The sequence below is a fragment of the Neodiprion lecontei genome, chromosome 3 (genome assembly GCF_021901455.1).
Source record: "Neodiprion lecontei isolate iyNeoLeco1 chromosome 3, iyNeoLeco1.1, whole genome shotgun sequence".
NCBI lineage: Eukaryota > Metazoa > Arthropoda > Insecta > Hymenoptera > Diprionidae > Neodiprion > Neodiprion lecontei.
The window spans coordinates 32,701,120-32,725,417 of NC_060262.1; the positions used below are offsets into that span (position 1 = coordinate 32,701,120).

Below are 24,298 nucleotides of genomic sequence, written 5' to 3' on the forward strand. Positions count from 1 at the left end.
TTAGATGCAACCTTTATATGATGTTAAGGGAACAAGTTCTCATTCAAGTTCATTCGATTCGACATGTTTTCGTAAAAATTTATTCTAAAGGTTATGAAATTTTTAGAATTACCAAAGCATTAAAATTTTCACTAATTGTAAGTTTTACAGAAGACCGAAGCAATCACGATATAAATATTGACGGCACGTTACAGAAATCATGTACTAATAATGCTCCACTGTGTCTTTTTTAACAGGCATACGAACTTCTACAAGCTTACGCGCATATTATTCCTCATACAAATATACGCACGTAAACGGATAAGGTGATCGGATAATATAAACCGCTGTGCACGTGTCGTAATTTGTACTTGCACATTAGAATCACGTGACTGATATTTATAATCATGTTTCTATCTCACTATAATTGTAATAAGTTTTATCTATATGAAACATCTGTGGGTGTAATTCGGACAACGAAACTACCGAGGTGGGTATCAGTTTAATATATGCGATTTCTTATTAACCAGGAAAAAGTCACATTTCAAGAACCGTATAAAGTAATTAACTAACTCTAAATAACAATTAGGTAAAATTTAGATGGAGAAAATGTTTTTCTGCGGACAAGCGCAAAGATATTGGGTAATTTTTAAAGCATTCAAAACTTTTCGAATAACACAGAGAAACACTCGACCAGTTTATTGTTGAGAAGCTGCATCCTCCTACATGGATACTTGTACGCTTGGCATTATATATATATACATATATATATTATGCATATATACTATATACATATATCGTGTCATGTGGCAACTCCTGTACATTCCCACATTCAAACTGATGGAAAATGCTATAAGATTGATACAAGTGATATCGCGTTGACTTCGGGGGAATAAAGGTTTCTCTGTGGTAGAAAGACGTCGCGTAACCTTTTCGTACATTTGATCTGTACTCGGAAGATTCTGCATTACCGCGAACGCGAAGGTAAGTAGTAAATCGAACAAGTTGCGTAGTCGTCAGTCGGTAAGGCGAGTCAATCGGGTGTTTCCTCGGGTGTTTCCGAGTATTGATTATCCGTACGCGGTTACATACGTATTATACGTATAACGAAAACGGGAAATAGTAAAAGTACAGCTCGAGCCTGATGGGCAGATCGTCGTGTATTTTCCGTGCCGAAGCCATGACTCCGGCGTTTGGACATCCGAGATTTTACCGTTTAATCGAAATACCACACTGAGCGGCGGGCAGATATGGCTGCACAGTGTACAGTTTTCAATAGGAAACTAGCAACGCCTATTCATCTATGCGGACGATAAGATAAGGTACACGAACAACATATAGAAATTGTGTGAAGAATGAGCGCATGTTTATCGCAATGTGGTTGCTTTCGTTTCACAACCATACACGTATCCCTACGTCCAGTGCACGCAAAGAGCCGTATAGTAGATACAGTCAAGACGCTGTTGTACATAGAGTCTCGGGTATATTATTTCGGCGCCGAGAAGTCTGGCGCGGTCGCCACAGGCGCGTCTCTGGTTACTCGCCCATTTGGGGCGCCAAGGGACGACCGAGGGGGTGGGCCCCCCCTTCGATCCTCTCCTGCCCTTCCTCCCCCCCCCCCCCTTCCCTTCGCCCGAGCCTAACCTGTCCCCCGCCATCCCCGCGGACCCCGATCAGGCCCTCGAGGGCCCCGGAGGCCACATTCCAGTCGGACGCAAGTTTTCAAACATGGCCGAGCATGAATGTAGGTCCTCGACCGATCCTACGCCGCACCGCGCCGTGTGGCAGGCGATGCCCCCTTCCCCTGACTCCCCTCGTCGCCGCAAGGCTCCGTTCCGTCGGCCGGGTCGTCCGAGCTGGCGACACCCTGTCTGGCAAGACCAGCGACGGACAAAGAAGGGGAACTCCGACGTTGCCACGTCCGCCGCCGTGCCGAACGCGTCGCCCAAGGACGAATCGGGATATGAGTTTTTGTCGGCGTTAACGCGGGCCGATTAGACATCGACCACGCGCCGAGATAAACGCGTACGCCGGATGCGTTATCGCGGGCCGGTATTTAACCGACGCGAAGATAGTCGCGATCGGAAAATCGCGACGGCTTGCGCCACGCTAGAGTTTCGCGTCGCCTACGTGCCGAGATCTGGCAACGTCCGAGAGCTAAACTTGTTAACTGCCGGCTCAGTCCACAAAAACAAGATGATCTCATTCTATACCGCATATGAGAAACTCTACTGTGCGTCGGCTCGCGTCTTCTCTTGCTCGCTCGCTGTATTCCGCCTCGGAGTTCGATCCTCTCTCTTTCACGCATCTCCCTCTCTCCCTCTCCGCGTATGTACATTTTGCGCTCCCCATGCTCTCTCTCTCTCTCTCACTCTAAATCTATCCCTCTCGTACTCGCTTTCCGTTCGGAGTTTCATTCGAACGATTAGACGTGCAAACGACAACGGGAGCGTTGACGCCCCGACGAACGCGAATCTTGAATGAGGTGGGGGGGTTTGCGGAAGGTATTGTTATCTGGGTGAGGAAAGCACGGGTCAAAAGTCAAGTAAGCGTCGTCGGGTGGCAGGAGGATCGGATACGTCGCAACGAAATCGAGGGACGGCGAGAGTCTCTCTCGCGCTCTCGGCGCACAGACCGAGGCAGACAACATGGCGCCGCGGGCAGTGTTTCCCGCGCGTCATTAACGGAAGTGAGGCCACAAAATGGCGGAGTTTTACGGCGCTGAGGTGTGAAAGGGGGGCGCCTACGAGGGTTCTTGTGCCGGTCGGTCGGAATGACTGGTAGTGGCGGCCGTGTCGAGGCCTGTAGAGGAGGGCGGCCGAGGGGGACGGCGGAGGGGGACACACGGCTCGGTCGAAGAGCGGGGCGAGGAGAGGGCCGACAGGCACAGAGGGGATCGGAGAGCCCGAGCGGTGCTGCGGAGCGCTGGCGATGGTGGTGGGGATGAAAATTAGTTACGGCATCTCCAAAGACCCAAAAGGAACTCCGCGCGCTTGCCGCTCCGTGCAATGTTACGTGGTGGTTAAGGATTGCCAGTGCTTATCCGTTCTGTGTAAAGTGTCTCGTGAGGAGTAGTCTCGGATAAGTGATTCGTTAATTATGGCGCATGGCGTCGCCGACGGCCTGACCGCGACCGACGAAGAGAACTGTGTTAAAATGGTGACGAAACATCAGCAGACCAACAGCAACAGCAACAGCAGCAGTAGCAGCAGCAGCAGCAGCGGCAGCGGCGGCATTCGAAAAACCGTGGGTGTGATGGGGAGCAGACGGATTTTCGCACCCGCGTTCAAGCTTAAGGTCCTAGATTCGTACAGGAACGACATCGACTGCCGTGGCAATCAGCGGGCGACGGCCAGGAAATACGGGATTCATCGCAGGCAGATACAAAAGTGGTTGCAGTGCGAGGACAGCCTGCGATCCAGCTGTGTCGATTCGGCCCTGCCGGGACGTACTTCATCTCACGGTCACTCCTTAGGGAATTCCACGATTTCCGGGGCCCCGGGATCCGAGGGCCCTCGAGAGGCGGCGGCCACGGCTCCAGCGCCGGCCTTGAACCTAAGTCGCGCCAGACTGCATGGCGACGAAGAGTTGTCTCTTCCACCGGCGCAACAAGGGCCCCCCCTTAGGCAGCACTGCCCCGCTTCGCCCCGTTACCCCAGTCCGCGTACCGTGGCTGCGCTAAATGGGAATAATAATAACAATGATAGCAACATTAACAACAACAACGACCACGATAACAATGACAACGACAACAACGGTAACGCTACGTTATCGCCCGCGAGCAACAACAACGCCCTGCAACAGCACTTGCTAGCTACCACCCGTCCGGAGTTTCTCGACGCTGGTCGTTCCGAAACATCCGCGAGCCACGCAACCTACGTCTCGCCGTCCCGATCGGACGAACGGAGCGGCTACTACATGGCGAACAGCAGCTACAAGTTCGACTCCGTAGTTTCGTACGACGAGGGATCGCCCGACGTCAATACCTACCAACAGGCATCATCGTCGAGGTATAACCGCTCCCCGGTTCACAGGTATAACCCGCATAATATTTGCCACGAGAATTTCCCAGCCATCTCGGCTACGGAGCGCGATATCGGGAGTCAAATATCGCCTGCAGTAACGATTAAGAACGAGCCAGCCAGCCTAGACGCGGCGGCGACGGTGGCAGCCGACGCGGCGCCAGGGCCGTGCGATCCGCGGGACCAGCCGACCGGGCGCCCGAGTTCCCGCTCGGCCCTGTCGCCCTTGCCTCCCCGCGGCTTGTCACCGCCGCATCACGCCACCACCGCAGCCGTTCACTCGGAGGTATCACGCACGAGTCCCCTACGGACACAGGCAACCCGGGATGACGGAGGAGCCGGCGGCGCAGCCGAGGCGAACGAGAATTCCGGGAACGCAAACAAGGACGGGAACAGCGTTGCGTCGCTACGCCAAGCAATCGCGCGTCCGCAGGCCTATCCAGAACCGCACCGGCAGCATCAGCAGCCTCGCACGCACACGCTCGCACAGATTCATCGTCAACAGCCGCAGCCTCAGCACCAGCACCAGCATCATCATCATCATCGTCATCGTCATGTATCGCAAACGCATTCGCACCCGCCGGGGGACGGCGAATACGTCGATCTCGTCCAGCCACCTGCGTTGCCCTCTTCGGCCCCGATACAATGCCTGTCGTCTGTCAGGAGCAGCCCCCTTTTGGAAGGGGTGTTTCGCTCGGGTCCCTCGAGCCCCGCGCAAAGCCTACCGAGTCCGCATAGTTCTCGGGGCCCCTTGAGCTCGGAGCACTCGACCACGAGCTCCGACAGCGAGACGGACGCCCTAGACTACTCGACGGCAACGACGCTGGCCCCCTCCAACGACCTTGCCCGACGACGTTCCTTCTCGCTGCGATTCAAGCTCGACGTTCTCGACGCCTTCCACCGCGACGCCGGTGTCGCTGGAAACCAACGCGCCACTGCCCGTAAATTTGGTATCAATAGGCGTCAGGTACAAAAATGGCTCTCCCAGGAGACCGAACTCAGGGGTGAGATCGCTCTGCGCGGCGGTATATCCAGGCAGAGACTCGGTCCTCTTTCCTCCGCCGACTCGCCGATCGATCTTCGGACCAATACCGCACCCGCCGATCTCAACGACGTCCCACGATTATCGCCGCTGGAACAGACCTCTGTTGATCCCTACTGCTGCTACAGTCCGGACCCGGTTTCTCCCCGTCCAAGGCAGCCCTCGCACTTTGTCTCCGCCGAAACATCGGAAATATTGTTGAGCTCAACCTCGGGGCCGCGACGATGCACGCTTTCCTGTTGCGCCGACAACGTTGCCTCCTACTCCCAGGAATCTCTAAGGATCTCCGAAAGCACCGTTTGCAGCTACAACAGAATTCAATCCTGCTACGCCGTGTCGACTCACGATTCGTCGGAAATGTCGCTGGTTTCGAAGCAAGGATGTTCCGCTTCGTGCTACGATTCAGAAAACATGGAGCATATCGTAACGTCGCCGGGATCCTCTTCGCCGCTGAAAAGATCCTGCACCTTGTCCTGCTGCGGCTACGCTACTTCACCGAAAAGATTGCGCCCGCATACCGAGGATGAAAACGCGGCGCCCCAAGACGCGCCCCTCTGTCTCGTCAAACGTAAAGGTATACCAGACCTCGCCTCCCAAGTCGAACCTGTTACCAGCACCGTCCCAACCCCTCCGGCGCCCCCGGCAGTCCCGTCCGCTCCACCCTCCGTAACCGCGACGAAGCGTGACGCCATCCTCTTCAAACCCTACCTGGACAATCCCATCGCAAAACCCATCGAAGATCAAGTTTTGTTCAACGGTTTTACGCATCAGTACAATAACAATAACAATTGCCAGAGCGTTTGCAATTTGAATAGTAACAACGGGGCCGGAAACAGGAACGGCGAAGGTTACGCCCTAGAGTTGAGCCTTAGAGTACCGATCTCGTGGGGAACCCCCGCGCAAGGCCTTTACTCCGACGTATCGCAGGTGGGCAGCGCCTTTGTGCGATATCCTACGGCGCCGCATTACACGTAACTACTCACGCGCAGCTTTTAGCCTTTGGAGGGCCGGCGCTATTCCCTTGACGTTCGGTATTTTTCAGAGATATAATTTAGGTATATAAATAGTCGAAACGTTCGGTGGAATTTCCGAGTTATTCGCTGACTCCTAAAAGAGCCAGGCCGGCGACCCTCTGAAGGTTTAATCTGCGATGAGCAACGATCAGTCGTGACCGATTTCTATCCAAACCGAAACGAAACGCGGTTGGTGGCTGTTCGGGACGATTAGAAATGCTAAACGACGTCGTTCGGTTGGCCGCAGGTGGCACGAAAGTACACGCGTGGTCCGCATTTCGTATGGGTATCGTATGCGACGGTATGTGTATGAGCAGGCGAAACTACGACCGCCTCTAATAACATGTTTTAATGAGAAGACGTGAGTTCTATCACGTATGAAACCACCGTCCTGTCGCTCGAACTCGACAACGTCACCAATCTTGGGAATTGATAAGATCGGTAACGAAGATTAAACTCTTATACGATTAGTGGATCAAACCGAGATTACAATATGTGCGAAAGGCGGGAGAAAATGTTAGCATTACCTTAGCGCCGTCGTGGTTCTCGTTAACAACGCTACTCTATCTCGCCCTGCACTTCGAAGAGCGACTTACGATTGCTTCTTTATCTCAGATCAGCCAAGTACATCAGCTAGGCCGTTTAAAGGTCGCCAAAGGCCGATATACGTCGCACAATCTATAATTACTAAATTATGTCAGATAGATATTTCTAAGCCGTTCGACAGATACGTGACCGCGAGGCGAGTTTCCGAACTGCTGCATCATACAACGCGATCTATAAAAACCCAAAGAAATTGCGACTCAAAGCTCAACTTCTGTGAATTAATTTTATTCCAACTCTGGTATATATATATAGGTATATAAACATCTGTTTAACACTATACCTTTATAAGCGTCGCCAAATTAGGACGAATTCAATTGCTCAAAGAACCGCTTCCACGTAAAATTTATCTAATGGTTAATGTGTATTTTTTTAAACGCAATTCTGTACATATAATGTAAATACGTAAAAGCATGTTGAATTATTTTATTATTATTATTAATATCACAATTATTCATTATATTGCTATTATTGATACTATTATTGCTATTAATAGTTTAGTTACAAAATTTACCAATTTATTGAACATTTCACAATTATTATTAGAGATGTGACGAATAGTGATTTGGCCGAATACCGAATACCCAACTTTCGGCGTAAGATGTGTGCACATCGCGCGTGACAGGTCACGAGTCTTACAAGTGGTGGTCAGCAAACGCAAAACAGTATCCAAGCCTGACAAAATTCGCTAAGATTTATATATCTATCGTCTCCTGGCAGTAGTGTTTATAGTGAGAGGCTATTTTCAGAAGCTGGTATTGTTTACGACGACAAGCGCAATCGTTTCCTACCAACCAATGCTGAAAAAATGGTTTTCATTCATCGCAACCTACCACTGATAGATTTTTAGTATTGAAGCAATAATTTGTTATAAAAAAAGATACATTTTTTTAGTAATATGTGCGTTTTTCTCATACTTTGGTATTCAGTATTCGGCCGAGTACCGAATATTAAAAAAAAAGTGGCTGAATAGGGCAAATACCGAATAGTAGCCGAATATTCGTGGCATCTCTAATTATTATACACATAGTGCCTGTTTGAAAATAACTTTAGTACTGGTACACAGCCTAGAAAACAAAACAATTGAAATACCAGTACACGAAATATCACGATGGTCCAATGTAAGTTATATAATATGTCGATTATAGGGTGTATTTATATGAATATATACACATAAACACACACGTGTATATATATATTCAATACCTGTGCCTTAGAAACTGTCGTATCGTTAGATTTAAACTTTACGAATTTAGTAAGAGTGCATAAATTATTGACGTATCGTGTTCATAATAAAATTTTTAATCCATGTCGACTAATCAAGTGTGCATCATGCCTTATGTAATACAGGGAAAATCATAATAATAGAGGCCTTTATAGAAATTTTTAAATTAAAAACTTGAAACACTCTTGATAAGAAAGCTATTATATTGTATAAGAAAAGAAAGGGAAGAGAAATCATGTAAATTTAAGCCATAATAGTTGAATAACGCCATAATCCTTACTCAATAAAAAAAAAATAGTATTGTTGAATGACTGACAAAAGAAAATAATAATGTAAATCTTAATTATGTATATGTGATGAATGATCAGTATCTATATTACCGGTTGTACAGCCTCCAGAGTCTAATACTAGAGCAATATATATATATATATATATATATATTGCTATATATACGTATATATATATATACTAAGCGATTGAGTAATAAAAAGATCTAGATTTATATTTATCAAAATTATATTTTAATACAGGAGTTCAATTGTTATAGCAAGAATGTAGAGCGCGTGCCTCTGAAATTTTTCACTGACAAAAATCTTTGTGCCTAATTTTTGCAAAAACAAAACGGAATAAGGAAAATAGAACAAAAGAAAAGCGAAGCAAAAAAGGCCGCAACAATTCTATAAACTTTGCCGAAGGCAGCTCAAGGTGTGATATCGAACAGTAATTTAATTGACTAATTAGTTAAACGATAATGATACATGTATTCTAAATTTTTGCAGTTGAGAGTTTCAGGCGCCTACTGATATTCTATTAAACATAAATACAAATAATATTCTATATTTACTATTGAACAATTCACGTTCACACGAGTGTATATTGTCCGCATATCAATACATAAAATATCATTTTTATAACGTGATTCATCGGCAAGCAATTAATTTTTTGTACATTCGAAAAATATCTATTGTATAATTAATAGTGTATTATATAAAAAAATTTACTGACCTTGGAAGCAAATATAAGAGATTATTTTTAAACAAATGTATAATTGATTAATTTACATTCCGCTGTTTAATCATTACAGTTTTCCTTCTTCGTTCTGGGCACGGCTACTAAAGTCCAGCTAATGGCCTACCACAAAAAATCTGGTGTAGAGGTACAAGATGCTGGTTCAATTAAGCCGAATTAACAAAGTTCATGTTTACCAGTGAAACACCAGCATTACCGCGTCCGCAACGTCACGCCTCACACAGGAAGTACTAAAATATTTTTGTGCGTAATCCCTTCTAACTCGTGTGTCACAAGTCAAAAAATAGAATCTCGCGTTTTTAGTGACAATTTTTCGTAGGTCATTGTTCCCTGATATCGCACGGGCACACCACGACGAAGACGGACTTCATTGTCAGCTAAATAAACGTATAATAAGTTACCATAAATTACATGGGTGAATCTATAATAACAATATATATTCGTAGGTTTGACTACGCTAGTTTTATGCCTAGGTGTTGAGAGTGCTCCCTGTACTCATTGATGACGCAATGTAATAACTCGCGTATCGCCATCGGTGTATCATTGTCAACTATCAGCTTAACAAGAAATTCTTGTCAGATGACGCTGTTTTCGATTAGAGGAAATCAGATAAATTCTCGTTGCCTTTTCTGGATATAGAAAAACAAAAGTGAACCGGTTATTCGTTTGTCAGGCTTACAGAAAAATATTCCATTAGACGCGGGTGCGCGGTGGGGAATCCATCACATTTTCCACTGATTGTGAAATAATATAATCGAGACGGCAATATCATTGTAGGTATACCACTTCGAGCATATACCTATGTACACCTATGCATACATACTCGTTACAGTATATGTCGAATGTAACGGACTAGTTAATGATTGCCGCTCTCTCTAACGAGTACGAATATTGAAGCAAATTATTCTTAACAGTATTTCTGGAAATGAAATACAGTACGATGGTTAAAAAAGCATCAACCATCGCTGCAAGCCCTGATCGGGAACAGAATAACCCGCAGAATACCAGAGCTTTTCGATTACACAGGAAATGAGGTAGATGATATTGTGTCCGGATTTTGCTAACAAACCTTCGGTGACACACAATAAATTTAGTCAAGAATCCGCGGAGTGAACCGAACTTGAACGCAATATGAAATTATAATTCAGTTATCGCGCCCGCATTGTTAAATTATCCTTGGGAACTGACCACAGCTAACAATGGGAAGCCGACTATGGTTATAATTATTTTCCTTGATGTCATACGCGAATCTCACGGTACCGCGGAGACAGTAAACGGCATAGATATTAATCACAAGGCTGCAGATATCGTGAGTCATTTCGCGATGCTTCGGCCTCGTCGACTCGTCGTCGGTCGTTATCGCATATTCGCATCGTCGTTTTTGCACGCGCGTTTGATTGCGTCAATTCTCAGTAAAGTTGACCGGCTGCTAACTAATTGTGAGATTATTTTTATTTCTTTTCATTACAAATCCCGGCAGATAAAAATTCCTGATACGAATACCGCTTCCAATTGCGGCAGAGCGGCTGCTGATACCGCGCCAGGAGGATTTGCAACGTGTTGTGAAAAGACGTCAACCTGCCACTGCCGTGGACTGGTACGATGATTTGAGAAATCAACAAGGACGGTAGAACATTTTCACCAAAAAGCACCTCGGGTGCAAAAACCTTGCGCCTAATACGTTATATTGAAATCTACTAAAAAAAGTTTACTTGGCAGCTTAAAAACCACCAAAATGACGGTCTATACTGAAATGAGTACCAGTAATGATACCCTTATCTGCAAAAAATACTGTAATCGATATCTTTATTACCAAGTGCAACGTAACTTCTTTGCAAAAATAAGAAATCGACACGAAAAACCAACAATTAGGGACTAATAAAAAATTCGGAACACCTACTTGGTGAGCTACTACTTTGTATAAAATGAAGAATGTCGAAAAATGCTGATGAATTGTTTCCAAAATTAAGTCGTGTACCACACCACCGTGTTATCATAACTGGACCGTAGTATCGCTTTATTTTCGTCTCCATGTAAGTTTCGTATGGGTCGAATGACTTTCTACATCATTTTTATACTCATACTGCAATTCTCTTATTCCATCGACCAAATATAGCTAGATTGACACGCGCTCTTGTTTCTGTCTCCATATAACTTTGGCATAGAGCGGTACCTTTCTATGTTATCTTTATGCTCGTACAACTTTCAAGCGAAAGTGGTCTGAAGACGACGGAGACGAAAATTCTTCGGAGTATATCTCAGCTCTCCGTTCACTGATTTCATTGAAATAGATCCATTGATTAGATACCCACGTTCTAAAATTCTCCAATTTCGCCATTAATCGTCAAAGGGGAGAAATATGTGATAATATTTTCGCCGTATTGGCCGTAGGCTTCTCTTCACGCTAAAGAGACTACGTCGGCTTGTGCGTGAATTTTTTTTTTCAATGTACTCACAACCAGTGCGTGACTCTACTGAGTCTCTTGATGCATCGGCTCGCGAGTAAATAAAAATTTTATCATTTTTAAATATACTTGGCGCGAGCCTACCGAGGGTCTTGATACACAAGACACTCTTATTCGGTCTTTTTCGTAATATATCTGCAGCATTCACGCATTGTTCTCTGAGATTGATACGTGTCTGCGTATTGGAAAACGCACGTGTCCAGTATATTCTACATATATTGTCCAATTTCACAGGTACGTTGAGATGTGTGATTGCGGATTACTCTACGGAATAGCAATGCTTTCGGGAAGTTTCTCATCACTAATCGCGATCCGTGACGGTAGCTCTGCCGCATATTTGGACGCCTAATTGTCCCGTTTTCGCACGGGCGTAATATGTTTGCTAGCACGCAACGAGTAGGCACATGATGATGATGATGATGATAGAAACGGGGCAAGGTATGCAATGTGTATAAACCACGCGCATAGTTATTCTGTTACGCAAAGGTATAAGCGCAGTTGGGAACTTGCGCAAGTTCTCTCAAGTCAAGACGAAGTCAATACGTCAGACTTGCCGTCCGACGTGCAATGAGCAGGCTGTTATTATAAGCTGTGATTGCTCTTATTGTTTATTTACGATTAAATACCAGAGAAGAAGCCCTACATAAATTCACAGCCTCAAAGCTCGACAGTGGTTTTATTCAGTGATAAACTCTCAAAATTAATTATTGGGGTAACAATTGCAAACCGATCTAATTATAGTATATTAACATATGCTAATCAAAAATTATATCATCTACTTTGAAAGTTGGCGTGCCAAAATCAAAACTCTGTGAAAATTTCATAGCATAAAAATATATTGAGGTTATACATTCACGTGTTCACTGATGAATTAGCGCAGCGTTTTTCTTATTTAATCAATTCCTTAATCAATTTAGGAAATGAACTGCGATAGTGATTTACTTCAAATACCGCGATGAGATATCGTTACTTTATTATGCGTCATATTAACACAGAACCTTACGATTTCTCCGATAAATATTCTGAAATAATATTCGTTAATAAATTTTGAAGAGAAAATTACAAACCTTTTAAGGCTTCCCTACGAAGGCCTTAACGGTTTTCTCGATTCACAGGAATTTGACGTGGGAAAAGGCGTACCGTTCCACGCTCGTTATTCAAATGGGAAAGCGTGTATAACCCGATTGAGTTACCTTATACTCACATATGTGTGCTAGTACTAGCCAGAATGCTATATATATTAAAAGTTTGTATGCTGTTATAGGTATTTTTGGCCAATCAATGCAGGAACACCAACCAGCCGTCCAAGATTTACAACGATTTCTTCTCTTATAGGTTTACTCCGTATTTACCTATATATAATACCACAATATATATTATATCTATATGCACGACTGGCAGGCACGACTACTTCACGATGCACATTCGGGACCCAGGCACGTAGGATATATGTATATGTGTGCTTGTGCACATTTGCACCGAATGCGAATGTTAAATGCACTCCCGGCTTGGTGCAGTCTACGTCAAACTAGAAAAAGATGGAAATAAAATAATAAAAGACATATGTAATAAAATAAAAAAAATTAAAAAAAACAAAAGAGATTTACGGAGCGTAGTAGCGGGCATTGTGTTCCTTATCGAGAATGGTTGCAAGCGAAAGCAATTGCAGACCAGATGGTTGCAGCCACAGAGCGTACGCAGAGTTACTGTAGCGGCAGCCTGCAGCAGCCATTGGCCTCAACGGCAACACCAGCAGCGCTAAACAGAGCGCAATTGTTGTTGCTAGAAGAGTTGAGCCCCGTTACCAAAGGCCACGATTATACCGCATACCTGTGCATAATTGCACTGTGCGGTCACACTGTTATCAAATTAACCGCAGATTTGGATCCGAGATTAAACCTAACGCATTTTCAATACGCACCTGTCTCGACTTGCATGTTTGCAGACGCATGCTTATGCAGTTTATTATGCTTTACCGTAGAAATATTCGCGAAAAATCCTGTACTATGTCAAATTTTGAGGTAAGTTTTTTGCCCAAACTTGGTAGGTTCTGCCTCTGTCTTGTGCAATAACTACGTGTGGCATATGCGAAAAACCTATATCTGCGGTAAAAATCTAGTCAGCTGCATGAATGTAGCTTTTCAACGAATACGAATATTGCATATATTTTCACTTCATATTTCCAAGTTCGCCTTTCAGCCCGTTGCTAATTGTGAATATTTAGGCACTACGTAAACTGGAAGTGCGGTAATACCAAATCAACGTATTTTTACGCAATCGTCTACCTTAACAAAGGGTTCGTTTGTTAGCCGTTATTGCTACCGTACGATATTACAGTCTATTAAGATGTCAACTGATATACACCAGCCTGTAAAAATCTTCAACAAGAATTGGCCCGACATTATACACGTGCGGGTAATTAGACACGAGATTAATGCGACAACCGAGCAGACTAATGCTCTCCGTTATGCACATGGACCACCCTTCGAGATCCATTGTTCGCTATTAATTTAACATGCTTTCACGACTCGATAACGCATATCCCTCTCCTGAACAGAATTAGGAATAAAAACGTTGCAGCAATTGATTTACGAGGAAAACCGACGAGTTTTTTTCCCCTAAAATCAGGTACACGTAACGTGCCGCCGTATAACGATACATAACGCGTATGTGCAATGCAGATAGAAATACGCAGGCACGTAGGTGTAATTATAATAGTTAACAGCGTTGCCTCTTCTGCGGATGTGGAAAAGCAAAGGGGGAATATACTAGATTTGGCCCGGGGCCAATTTTCAGCGTATAGACACGCAGCGGCGGCATCGAGCCACGGCTTCTCTGCGGCGGTAGATGACCACCGATTTTTCTTTTATTTCCTCCTTGACTTTTTGCTCCTTCGCTCTTCCCCGCAGAGTCTACAATTCTCTTTGTGTAATGCACTCGCTTACAGTAGCCGTATTATTTTCGAACAGCCGCGCTGTCTCGAGAGCTTTCAGTGGGCGACAAGTTCGGAGTAACGAAGAGCGTACGTAAGAACAAGGGAACGAACTCGGTTGGAGATTAGCTGGAAGGCGACGAAGAGCGCTGTGCGTTACGAGAATACACATACCTGTAACCCACATGTTAGCCTGCGTACAATACGGAGGCGAAATGGATTCGATCATAGTGACACGTGGCGGAGCGTCTTTGTTAGATTGCATATTTTTCGACTCTGTTAAGCGTACGTACAACGGAGAGTCCGAAATGCATTTCTCATAACGGAGTATAATCCAGCTGCAGTAACTAGTTTAATACTTAATGCTGCTCCTTAGCTCTGTTCTTAATTGCAGTCGAGGTAGAATGTTGTTTCTACGCGTTGCAAAAGCGTTAGAAATGTATTTTTGTCTCGATTCACGCTACGCCACTTCGTTCCGACACCGTGTTATTATAGACAGAGGCGGCAAAATATATTCTTACGTCATTATTATACCCTAGTCGCTGCGAAAAAAGAAAATGTGTAATATAAAAAGTCATCTTAACGTAGCTCTCGCAGCAATTGCGCCTGAATGAAAAGACCTTTCAGATTTTTATTCCAACGTCACATCGTGCGCCACGACCACAGGTTGGCGCCATCGGTTGGCGCAGCCTCAATATTATCGACCGATGCTCTGTCGGTAAGCCAGAATGGCTACAATACGAAAAGAGGTTGGACAGGAGTTTACGAAAATTCCGGATTGATTCTTAAACATATTTTCGAATGCAGTGAAAACGCATTTTGATTTTTATCTTTTTTCCCAAAATTCCTCACAGATGATGGCATACAATTTGTTACAGCGGCATCGAAGTTGAAACTGGACTTCAGGATGGTGAAAATATACGTAGTAAAATTTCGTTATCACAGTTGGCCGATTGTAAATTAATAGATGACTGCAAGATACGAATGTCCGGATCACATAAAAGGACCCCAAGACATTCACAAACGCTATCAGGACACAGCTCTGGTTATTTTTGAGGTATTGACATTTTTTTACCGTATACCAATTATAGAATATATTGCCATTAGCACAAGGGAATGAAAATTGATCGTAATAAAACGTTGATGATTTCAGGAACATCAAAACCGACCATGCTTGCAAAATTACCTGAGCTTTGGTCCGAGTCGCAAAACAATGGAATATAGCAATAATGGTAACGACGCAGTAATTGTTAAAAATGTTGCGAGATCAACGCCGAACACGACAAACGCTGGAGAGATATCAATGAAGCCAAATGCAGCTTGCTCAATAATTTGATAACGATACACACGTACAGTAATAAGTATTAATGCGGTTTACTAACGAATTTGTGGTCAGTTCGAATGCGATGCTTGAAGAGAAGTGGGAACTGAAGTAAGAAGTAAAATTGAAAGAATCAAGAAAACGGCTTCAAATGACGTGAATGCGTAAGAGCAGTTGAGCGATGTAGTGTTATGTCTTTGATACAAGTAAAAAATATAGCGGCAAACTCATAGTAATTATTTTATTCATCACTTATAAGAAATCCAGCACATATATACATAGAAATGATTAAATATATTACTTATGCAATAGTATAATATTCGAATTTCATTCAAAATTTCGTCTATATTACTTCGGGTAAACCGAAATTCATTGTGAAACAAACATACCCAATTGATTACTTGACTTTGAACCCCAATATAGTGTCAAGTGAATATGAAGCACCATAAATTTCGATGTTTATTCGCACGGAATTCAATAATTTCACTTGTTTTCAAAAAGTTTTTCATTATCACTGGATTTAACCATTGCGAATTGAATATAAATCAGAAGAATCGTTCATAAAACAATCATGAAATAAGATATCCATACAAGTATATCATTGGCTAAGGCTCGTTACTGTAATGAGGAATCTAAAGTTCATACGTAAAAAGTTATAAGAATTAAACCTGAGAGTTGATCTTAATCTTGCATTTTCAATACATAGTTGTACACAGGTAGCCAGTACGACAGCGAGTTAAATGAACAAGTACCTGCCTGATACGCGACAATTTACCAAGTCCTTATCGCACGTTAAATCATGAACAATACGTTGGTGTGCAAACTCCGTCAATAATGGCATTGTATCGAGATGCTGCATTCGGACTATTTTTCATCGAAAATAGTGCGACAAAGAAGAACAGATACAAGTCACGTATACTTTCGTCAGTATCTACTTCGAGGTTACTTCTGGTGACCAGTTTATTAGACATAAATGCAAAAAGTTATCTGGATAGCTGAGATGCTCTGATAGCCATTGAAGCGGTGTTTCTGGTAGAGGGGTAATTCCATGTGTTCTCACAACCACTGTTTAAAAAAAAGAAGTTTTGTGAGTCTTACACCTTATACCTTAGATACTAGACAAATAATACATATACACAGCTGGGAGTAACATAAACTATCTTCTCATCAATTTGATTTCACTACCAATTTAATAAATACCACTGCTTCAGAATGAGTGACAATAACTAATTTACGAGTTTGCAACGAAAAAAAGTAATTGCAAACCTTTTTCTTGGTCAGGAAAGACTTCCGACAACAAATGGCCTAATTTTTTTCTCTGCCCCTCTTCGTTAACAGGTTTCACCAATTTTTGAATGTACTTTTCTTCACTGAGGTAACATCTAAAGGGTATATATTTGAAACCATCGTCATTGCTAGATTCCATAAGACGCCTGTTGATGGCCCAAAATTGGTCAAATTTATCATTCAATAACCCAAGCCACAATTGATTATGATCTTTCTTTTGCATACTAGATACGACTTGTCCTCTGTGTTTCAGTACATCAGATTCTTTGATACAGGCCAGGAAATACGATTCCACTACTTCCCTAGAATCAAATGCATATGGTTTAAATATAATTTCCACTTTGCAGTAACGTCAACTTTGCACTACACTCAATAATTTAATTGGGTAGAACAATGTTGATGGTTTAATTTATTTTATTTCATGTATGATCATAATGGTACATGTACCCTTTAAAGTTATTCCATCTTGTCTGTAACTAAAATTAGCAACACAGAAGCAATTCATACTTATTCTGACAGTGCATAATGGCATTTTCTGGAAATTTGTCAAAATGGACAGTGATATTCCAAGGCAGTTGAATATCTATGGCATGCAGGTCAAGTAATACGCCGATTGGTAGGTGCCATTTCAATGGCGCTCCATTGAATTCTAACCACATTTCATTATCCTGTTTATCCTTCTGTATGTGGCGCGTGAAATGTTTGCGAACCTAAAATGCACAAAACTTCTAGAGCTGAAATAAAAAGTAGGTGTATTCTGTGTATATTGTTTGACTTATCAATAGTCTATACATTTTACACAGATAATGATGCAGATAATAGCTGCGTGATTTTCTCAACATCAATTCGTTAAGAGTTATTTATTGATGAATGAACACCTACCCTGAGACGTATAGATTGTTCGAAAATATTCTATTAACTTCAAGTTATTGGAGATAATTGTACTTAATGATATTGTGTAATGTGCAGATTCATTTTACTCACCTTGTCAACGCAGAGAGGAAAATAACTTAACCTAGGGACCATCAAATAATAAGGAGCTGGAGCCTGAAGTTCACAGACTTCTTCTGAATCAAGTTGAAAGCAGACTGGAACCTTGCCTTCCCATATCTCCCGTAAAACTTCTCTGTCGTTAGCCATGGTGACGACTAATTGACAAACCTAAAGAACAATTTGTCGACCTTTGATGCTTACTTTCTAGCTTACACTGACGGGTAATCACTTATTGAATAGGTTATGCCCTCCATCACTTTATCTTAACGCCGTGACACAAGTGCAAACTGAGTGACTGACTAGCGAGGCATAAATTGGGTGGCGAATGTAGAGGAAAAAATATACGTTCCAGGAATGACTATCGCCGTTTTATCACATGACAATTCGACTTTCATCTCCAATTTCAACTCGGGATTTGTGAAGTTACCCAGGTATAAGTTGTGACCGAGTTGCTCGAGGTGTAACCACGACATACACGAGAGCTTAGCAGTTAGGTGGATACTAATGTACACTGTTTTACCTTGGAATACGTTCTGACTCTGCCGGGGTTCTTGCTGAAAAACAAAATTACCGGTAGGTGGCATCTTCGGCTCAATGTAAAGCTTACTAAGGTATATAATATTCTGTTATATTTTATTACCTTAATACTCACGTTGATTGAGGAATATAAAAACAGTTGCCCTAATGGGCTTTGGTGTGGCAACTGAAAATCGTTGTGCGCTTGCGCTCCCTAAGATGTTCCAATAGTAGAGTTGAAAACTTATTGCAGGACATCAGAGAGTTACCGATTTCGACATGATGTTGGCTGCATTCACCTTCCGAGTAACACTATCTTCGCAATGGTAAGTCCAAGCCAGTACTTAGCCTGTGTGTACTTACGGACTTGTCGGCGATAGAAGAAATCAATAATGAGAAAAAATTTCTTCCGAAATTCGTAGCAATACAGTGATTTAATTAAAGTATAGGTACCCGAGAGAAGAATTTATACATAGATCATAAATGATAATAGATCAAATGTGATAATGATGCAGAGACCGAAAAGTATACATATATATGCGGTCCATGAACGATATTAATACATATGATCCATTTACGATTAATACGTGATGAATACTACAAATTTTATAATTTTCCGAGAGACGAAATAGATTATCAACAATAATCGGCTATAATATGGAAATCGAAGAATTATTCATTTCGAAATCGGATTCTATTCGACACGCGCTTGATGTATTCCATAACATTAGTATTCATAATTATTCCAACAACTTTTCATTTGCCCTCTCGAACTTGAATTTTCGTAGGCATAGAATCGAAACGCTGTTTTAGCTAGTCGAAATTGAAGTATCTACGTTGAGTAGAGAAGCAGAATTGTTTTTCGAAACGTGTTCGTATGGAAAAACATTCAGAGTAACTGTGATACATCACGGATCAACTAATTTTAACCAAAATAAGATGGATGCTCCGTATACGAGATAGTATTTAACGCAGTGTCCTGATTTAAAGAACTAAAAAGGTGATTGTCGGCGATTTTTGTGTTTTTGACAGGGAGAGATGGAACGACGCTTCTCAACACTTCGAGTGTATTTTAACACACATTTGAAAGATACGAGCGAAATTTTTCATCATCCAACTGTCGCAGAACGGCAGCGTTATTAGCCGACCCGTTCACTGAGGAATATATCTTCAGTCAACGGCTGACCATCGAAGGGCCTGGCCGCTTGAGTCTGGAATCGGCAGGAGAGATAAAGTGTGTATTTCTTGTATGAAATGTGAAAGCTAAAATCATTATACATCATATCATATCATCATACATCATACATCGTACATCATACATCGTACATCATACATCGTACATCATACATCGTACATCATACATCATCATACATAGTATTAAAGGTCGAAACCAAAGTTTGGATGTCGGATGTTCAGAAAGTGACGTCACCAATTCAAAATCAGCTAGCCGAATTCCTCAGTCTGGAAACAACCGCGCAGTAGAGCGGACGGATAAGAGTCGCGCTCCGCAAATTTCGAGTACCGGGTTCTCAACCTCCCGGATCCCGCGCTTCGGGTCCGCTACGTATTTCGAGTACCGGGTTCTCAACCTCCTAGATCTCGCGCTTCGGGTCCGCTACGCGGTGAAACTCGACTTCCAGGATAAGCGCTCCGTGGTTCCTGGTTCATGTTTACAATAAATTATTTCAATTCGTTTTTCGCGCAACCCCAAATTCGGTACCTGTCAGTCCGCTAACAAAATTTCTCGACTTCCAGGATAAGCGCTCCGTGGTTCCTGGTTCATGTTTACAATAAATTATTTCAATTCGTTTTTCGCGCAACCCCAAATTCGGTACCTGTCAGTCCGCTAATAAAATTTCTCGACTTCCAGGATAAGCGCTCCGTGGTTCCTGGTTCATGTTTACAATAAATTATTTCAATTCGTTTTTCGCGCAACCCCAAATTCGGTACCTGTCAGTCCGCTAACAAAATTTCTCGACTTCCAGGATAAGCGCTCCGTGGTTCCTGGTTCATGTTTACAATAAATTATTTCAATTCGTTTTTCGCGCAACCCCAAATTCGGTACCTGTCAGTCCGCTAACAAAATTTCTCGACTTCCAGGATAAGCGCTCCGTGGTTCCTGGTTCATGTTTACAATAAATTATTTCAATTCGTTTTTCGCGCAACCCCAAATTCGGTACCTGTCAGTCCGCTAACAAAATTTCTCGACTTCCAGGATAAGCGCTCCGTGGTTCCTGGTTCATGTTTACAATAAATTATTTCAATTCGTTTTTCGCGCAACCCCAAATTCGGTACCTGTCAGTCCGCTAACAAAATTTCTCGACTTCCAGGATAAGCGCTCCGTGGTTCCTGGTTCATGTTTACAATAAATTATTTCAATTCGTTTTTCGCGCAACCCCAAATTCGGTACCTGTCAGTCCGCTAACAAAATTTCTCGACTTCCAGGATAAGCGCTCCGTGGTTCCTGGTTCATGTTTACAATAAATTATTTCAATTCGTTTTTCGCGCAACCCCAAATTCGGTACCTGTCAGTCCGCTAATAAAATTTCTCGACTTCCAGGATAAGCGCTCCGTGGTTCCTGGTTCATGTTTACAATAAATTATTTCAATTCGTTTTTCGCGCAACCCCAAATTCGGTACCTGTCAGTCCGCTAACAAAATTTCTCGACTTCCAGGATAAGCGCTCCGTGGTTCCTGGTTCATGTTTACAATAAATTATTTCAATTCGTTTTTCGCGCAACCCCAAATTCGGTACCTGTCAGTCCGCTAACAAAATTTCTCGACTTCCAGGATAAGCGCTCCGTGGTTCCTGGTTCATGTTTACAATAAATTATTTCAATTCGTTTTTCGCGCAACCCCAAATTCGGTACCTGTCAGTCCGCTAACAAAATTTCTCGACTTCCAGGATAAGCGCTCCGTGGTTCCTGGTTCATGTTTACAATAAATTATTTCAATTCGTTTTTCGCGCAACCCCAAATTCGGTACCTGTCAGTCCGCTAACAAAATTTCTCGACTTCCAGGATAAGCGCTCCGTGGTTCCTGGTTCATGTTTACAATAAATTATTTCAATTCGTTTTTCGCGCAACCCCAAATTCGGTACCTGTCAGTCCGCTAATAAAATTTCTCGACTTCCAGGATAAGCGCTCCGTGGTTCCTGGTTCATGTTTACAATAAATTATTTCAATTCGTTTTTCGCGCAACCCCAAATTCGGTACCTGTCAGTCCGCTAACAAAATTTCTCGACTTCCAGGATAAGCGCTCCGTGGTTCCTGGTTCATGTTTACAATAAATTATTTCAATTCGTTTTTCGCGCAACCCCAAATTCGGTACCTGTCAGTCCGCTAATAAAATTTCTCGACTTCCAGGATAAGCGCTCCGTGGTTCCTGGTTCATGTTTACAATAAATTATTTCAATTCGTTTTTCGCGCAACCCCAAATTCGGTAGCTGTCAGTCCACTAATAAAATTTCTCGACTTCCAGGATAAGCGCTCCGTGGTTCCTGGTTCATGTTTACAATAAATTATTTCAATTCGTTTTTCGCGCAAGCCAAAATTCAGTAGCTGTCAGTATGCTAATAAAATTTCTATAACTTTACAATCTTCTCATAATCTTTTTGGTAAAATATGTCGATAAAAAAATTATATTAAACCTTACACATTATTTTTGATTTGTTCTCATGCTGAAAATATTTATTAGTATTCGAGGTATAACTCGAGGTGGTTGGCGGTGATCGTTGGGGGTGGTTAGGGGTGGTTGCGGGTAATCTCGGTGATTCAGGAGGAGGGGGACGAGGATTTGTGCTCGGTGAGTAAAACACTTTCATAATATTTGATGGCAATTATAATTATATTTCATCTAAAATATTTCAAACTAGTCATGTTTACATTAAATTATTTCCATTCATTTTTCGCGCAAGCACATATTCAGTAGCTCGAATAAGCTTATACAATTTATTATATTATTAATTAATTAATGAATATTCTTATAATATTTAATGGCAATTGTAATTATGTTGTATTCAAAATTTTTCAAACTTGTCATGCTTACAATAAATTATTTCAATTCGTTTTTCGCGCAAGCACAAATTCAGTAGCTATGAATAAGCTTATACAATTTATTATATTATTAATTGATTAATTACTCAATTACTCAATTATATTAATCGTTACACAATATTTTCGATGTGTTCTTATACTGAAAATATTTATTACTATTCAAGGTATAACCTGAGGTGGTTGAAGGTGGTCGGAGGTGGACGAGGAGGACGAGGATTTGTGCTGGGTGAGTAAAACACTTTTATAATATTTGATGGCAATTGTAATTATATTTCATCTGAAATATTACAAACTTGTCACGTTTACAATAAATTATTTCAATTCATTTTTCGTGCAAGCACATATTCAGTAGCTATGAATAATCTTATACAATTTATTATATTATTAATTAATTAATTAATATTCTTATAATATTTGATGGCAATTGTAATTATATTTCATCTGAAATATTACAAACTTGTCACGTTTACAATAAATTATTTCAATTCATTTTTCGTGCAAGCACATATTCAGTAGCTATGAATAATCTTATACAATTTATTATATTATCAATTAATCAATTAATATTCCTATAATATTTGATGGCAATTGTAATTATATTTCATCTGAAATATTACAAACTTGTCACGTTTACAATAAATTATTTCAATTCATTTTTCGTGCAAGCACATATTCAGTAGCTATGAATAATCTTATACAATTTATTACATTATCAATTAATCAATTAATATCCTTATAATATTTAATGGCAATTGTAATTATATTTCATCTGAAATATTACAAACTTGTCACATTTACAATAAATTATTTCAATTCATTTTTCGTACAAGCACATATTCAGTGCAGTGCATATATTATTGATTAATTGATTAATTACATTAATCCTTACACAATATTTTTGATGTGTTCCTATACTAAAAATATTCTTTACTATTCCAGGTATTACCCGAGGTGGTCGGAGGTGGACGAGGAGGAGGACGAGCTGGACGAGGAGGAGGACCAGGTGGACGAGGAGCAGGCGGGGTGGGTCGTGGGAGAGGACCTCTCCTCTCCTCAGAGGAGGGGAGGGGGAGGGGCAGGGAAGGGGGAGTGGCGGGCGGGGAGGGGGAAGGGAAGGGAAGGGAAGGGAAGGGAAGGGAAGGGAAGGGAAGGGAAGGGAAGGGAAGGGAAGGGAAGGGAGGGAGGGAGGGAGGGAGGGAGGGAGGGAGAGAGTGGGGGACGGATGTCGATGCGAGCCCGTTAGAGTTAATAGAGCAGTACACCCCCCCCCCCTCCCGCGCCCGCCCGCCCACCCTCCCTCCCTCCCTCCCTCCCTCCCTCCCGCCCGCCCTCCCACACTCCCTCCCTCCCTCCCACCCTCCCACCACCCGCCCTCCCTCCCTCCCCCCCCTCCCTCCCGCCTCCCTCCCCAACCCTTCCCATCCCCCACCCCGCCCGCCTCTCCCCCTTCCCTGCCCCTCCCCCTCCCCTCCTCTGAGGAGAGGAGAGGTCCTCTCCCACGACCCACCCCGCCTGCTCCTCGTCCACCTGGTCCTCCTCCTTGTCCAGCTCGTCCTCCTCCTCGTCCACCTCCGACCACCTCGGGTAATACCTGGAATAGTAATGAATATTTTTAGTATAGGAACACATCAAAAATATTGTGTAAGGATTAATGTAATTAATCAATTAATTAATAATGTAATAAATTGTATAAGATTATTCTTGGCTACTGAATATGTGCTTGCACGAAAAATGAATTGAAATAATTTATTGTAAACGTGACAAGTTTGTAATATTTCAGATGAAATATAATTACAATTGCCATCAAATATTATAA

General features: G+C 42.5%; 2 protein-coding genes across 2 annotated transcripts; one reads left to right on the top strand and one right to left on the bottom strand.

Moving 5' to 3' along the window:
• The first annotated feature begins 1,585 nt into the window (after positions 1–1,585).
• On the top strand, positions 1,586–8,461 carry LOC107220164 (lateral signaling target protein 2 homolog). Its single transcript, XM_015658634.2, has one exon. The coding sequence runs from the start codon at positions 3,079–3,081 to the stop codon at positions 6,016–6,018; it is 2,940 nt and encodes a 979-aa protein (XP_015514120.2). The 5' UTR covers positions 1,586–3,078; the 3' UTR covers positions 6,019–8,461.
• A 7,397-nt stretch (positions 8,462–15,858) lies between these two features.
• On the bottom strand, positions 15,859–18,385 carry LOC107220169 (autophagy protein 5). Its single transcript, XM_046734488.1, has 5 exons — positions 18,339–18,385; positions 17,903–18,079; positions 17,426–17,628; positions 16,898–17,220; positions 15,859–16,696 (listed from the first exon to the last, which is right to left on the bottom strand). Exons 2-5 carry the CDS (start codon positions 18,056–18,058, stop codon positions 16,563–16,565), a joined length of 816 nt encoding a protein of 271 aa, XP_046590444.1. The 5' UTR covers positions 18,059–18,079; positions 18,339–18,385; the 3' UTR covers positions 15,859–16,562.
• Between the last annotated feature and the right edge of the window lie 5,913 nt (positions 18,386–24,298).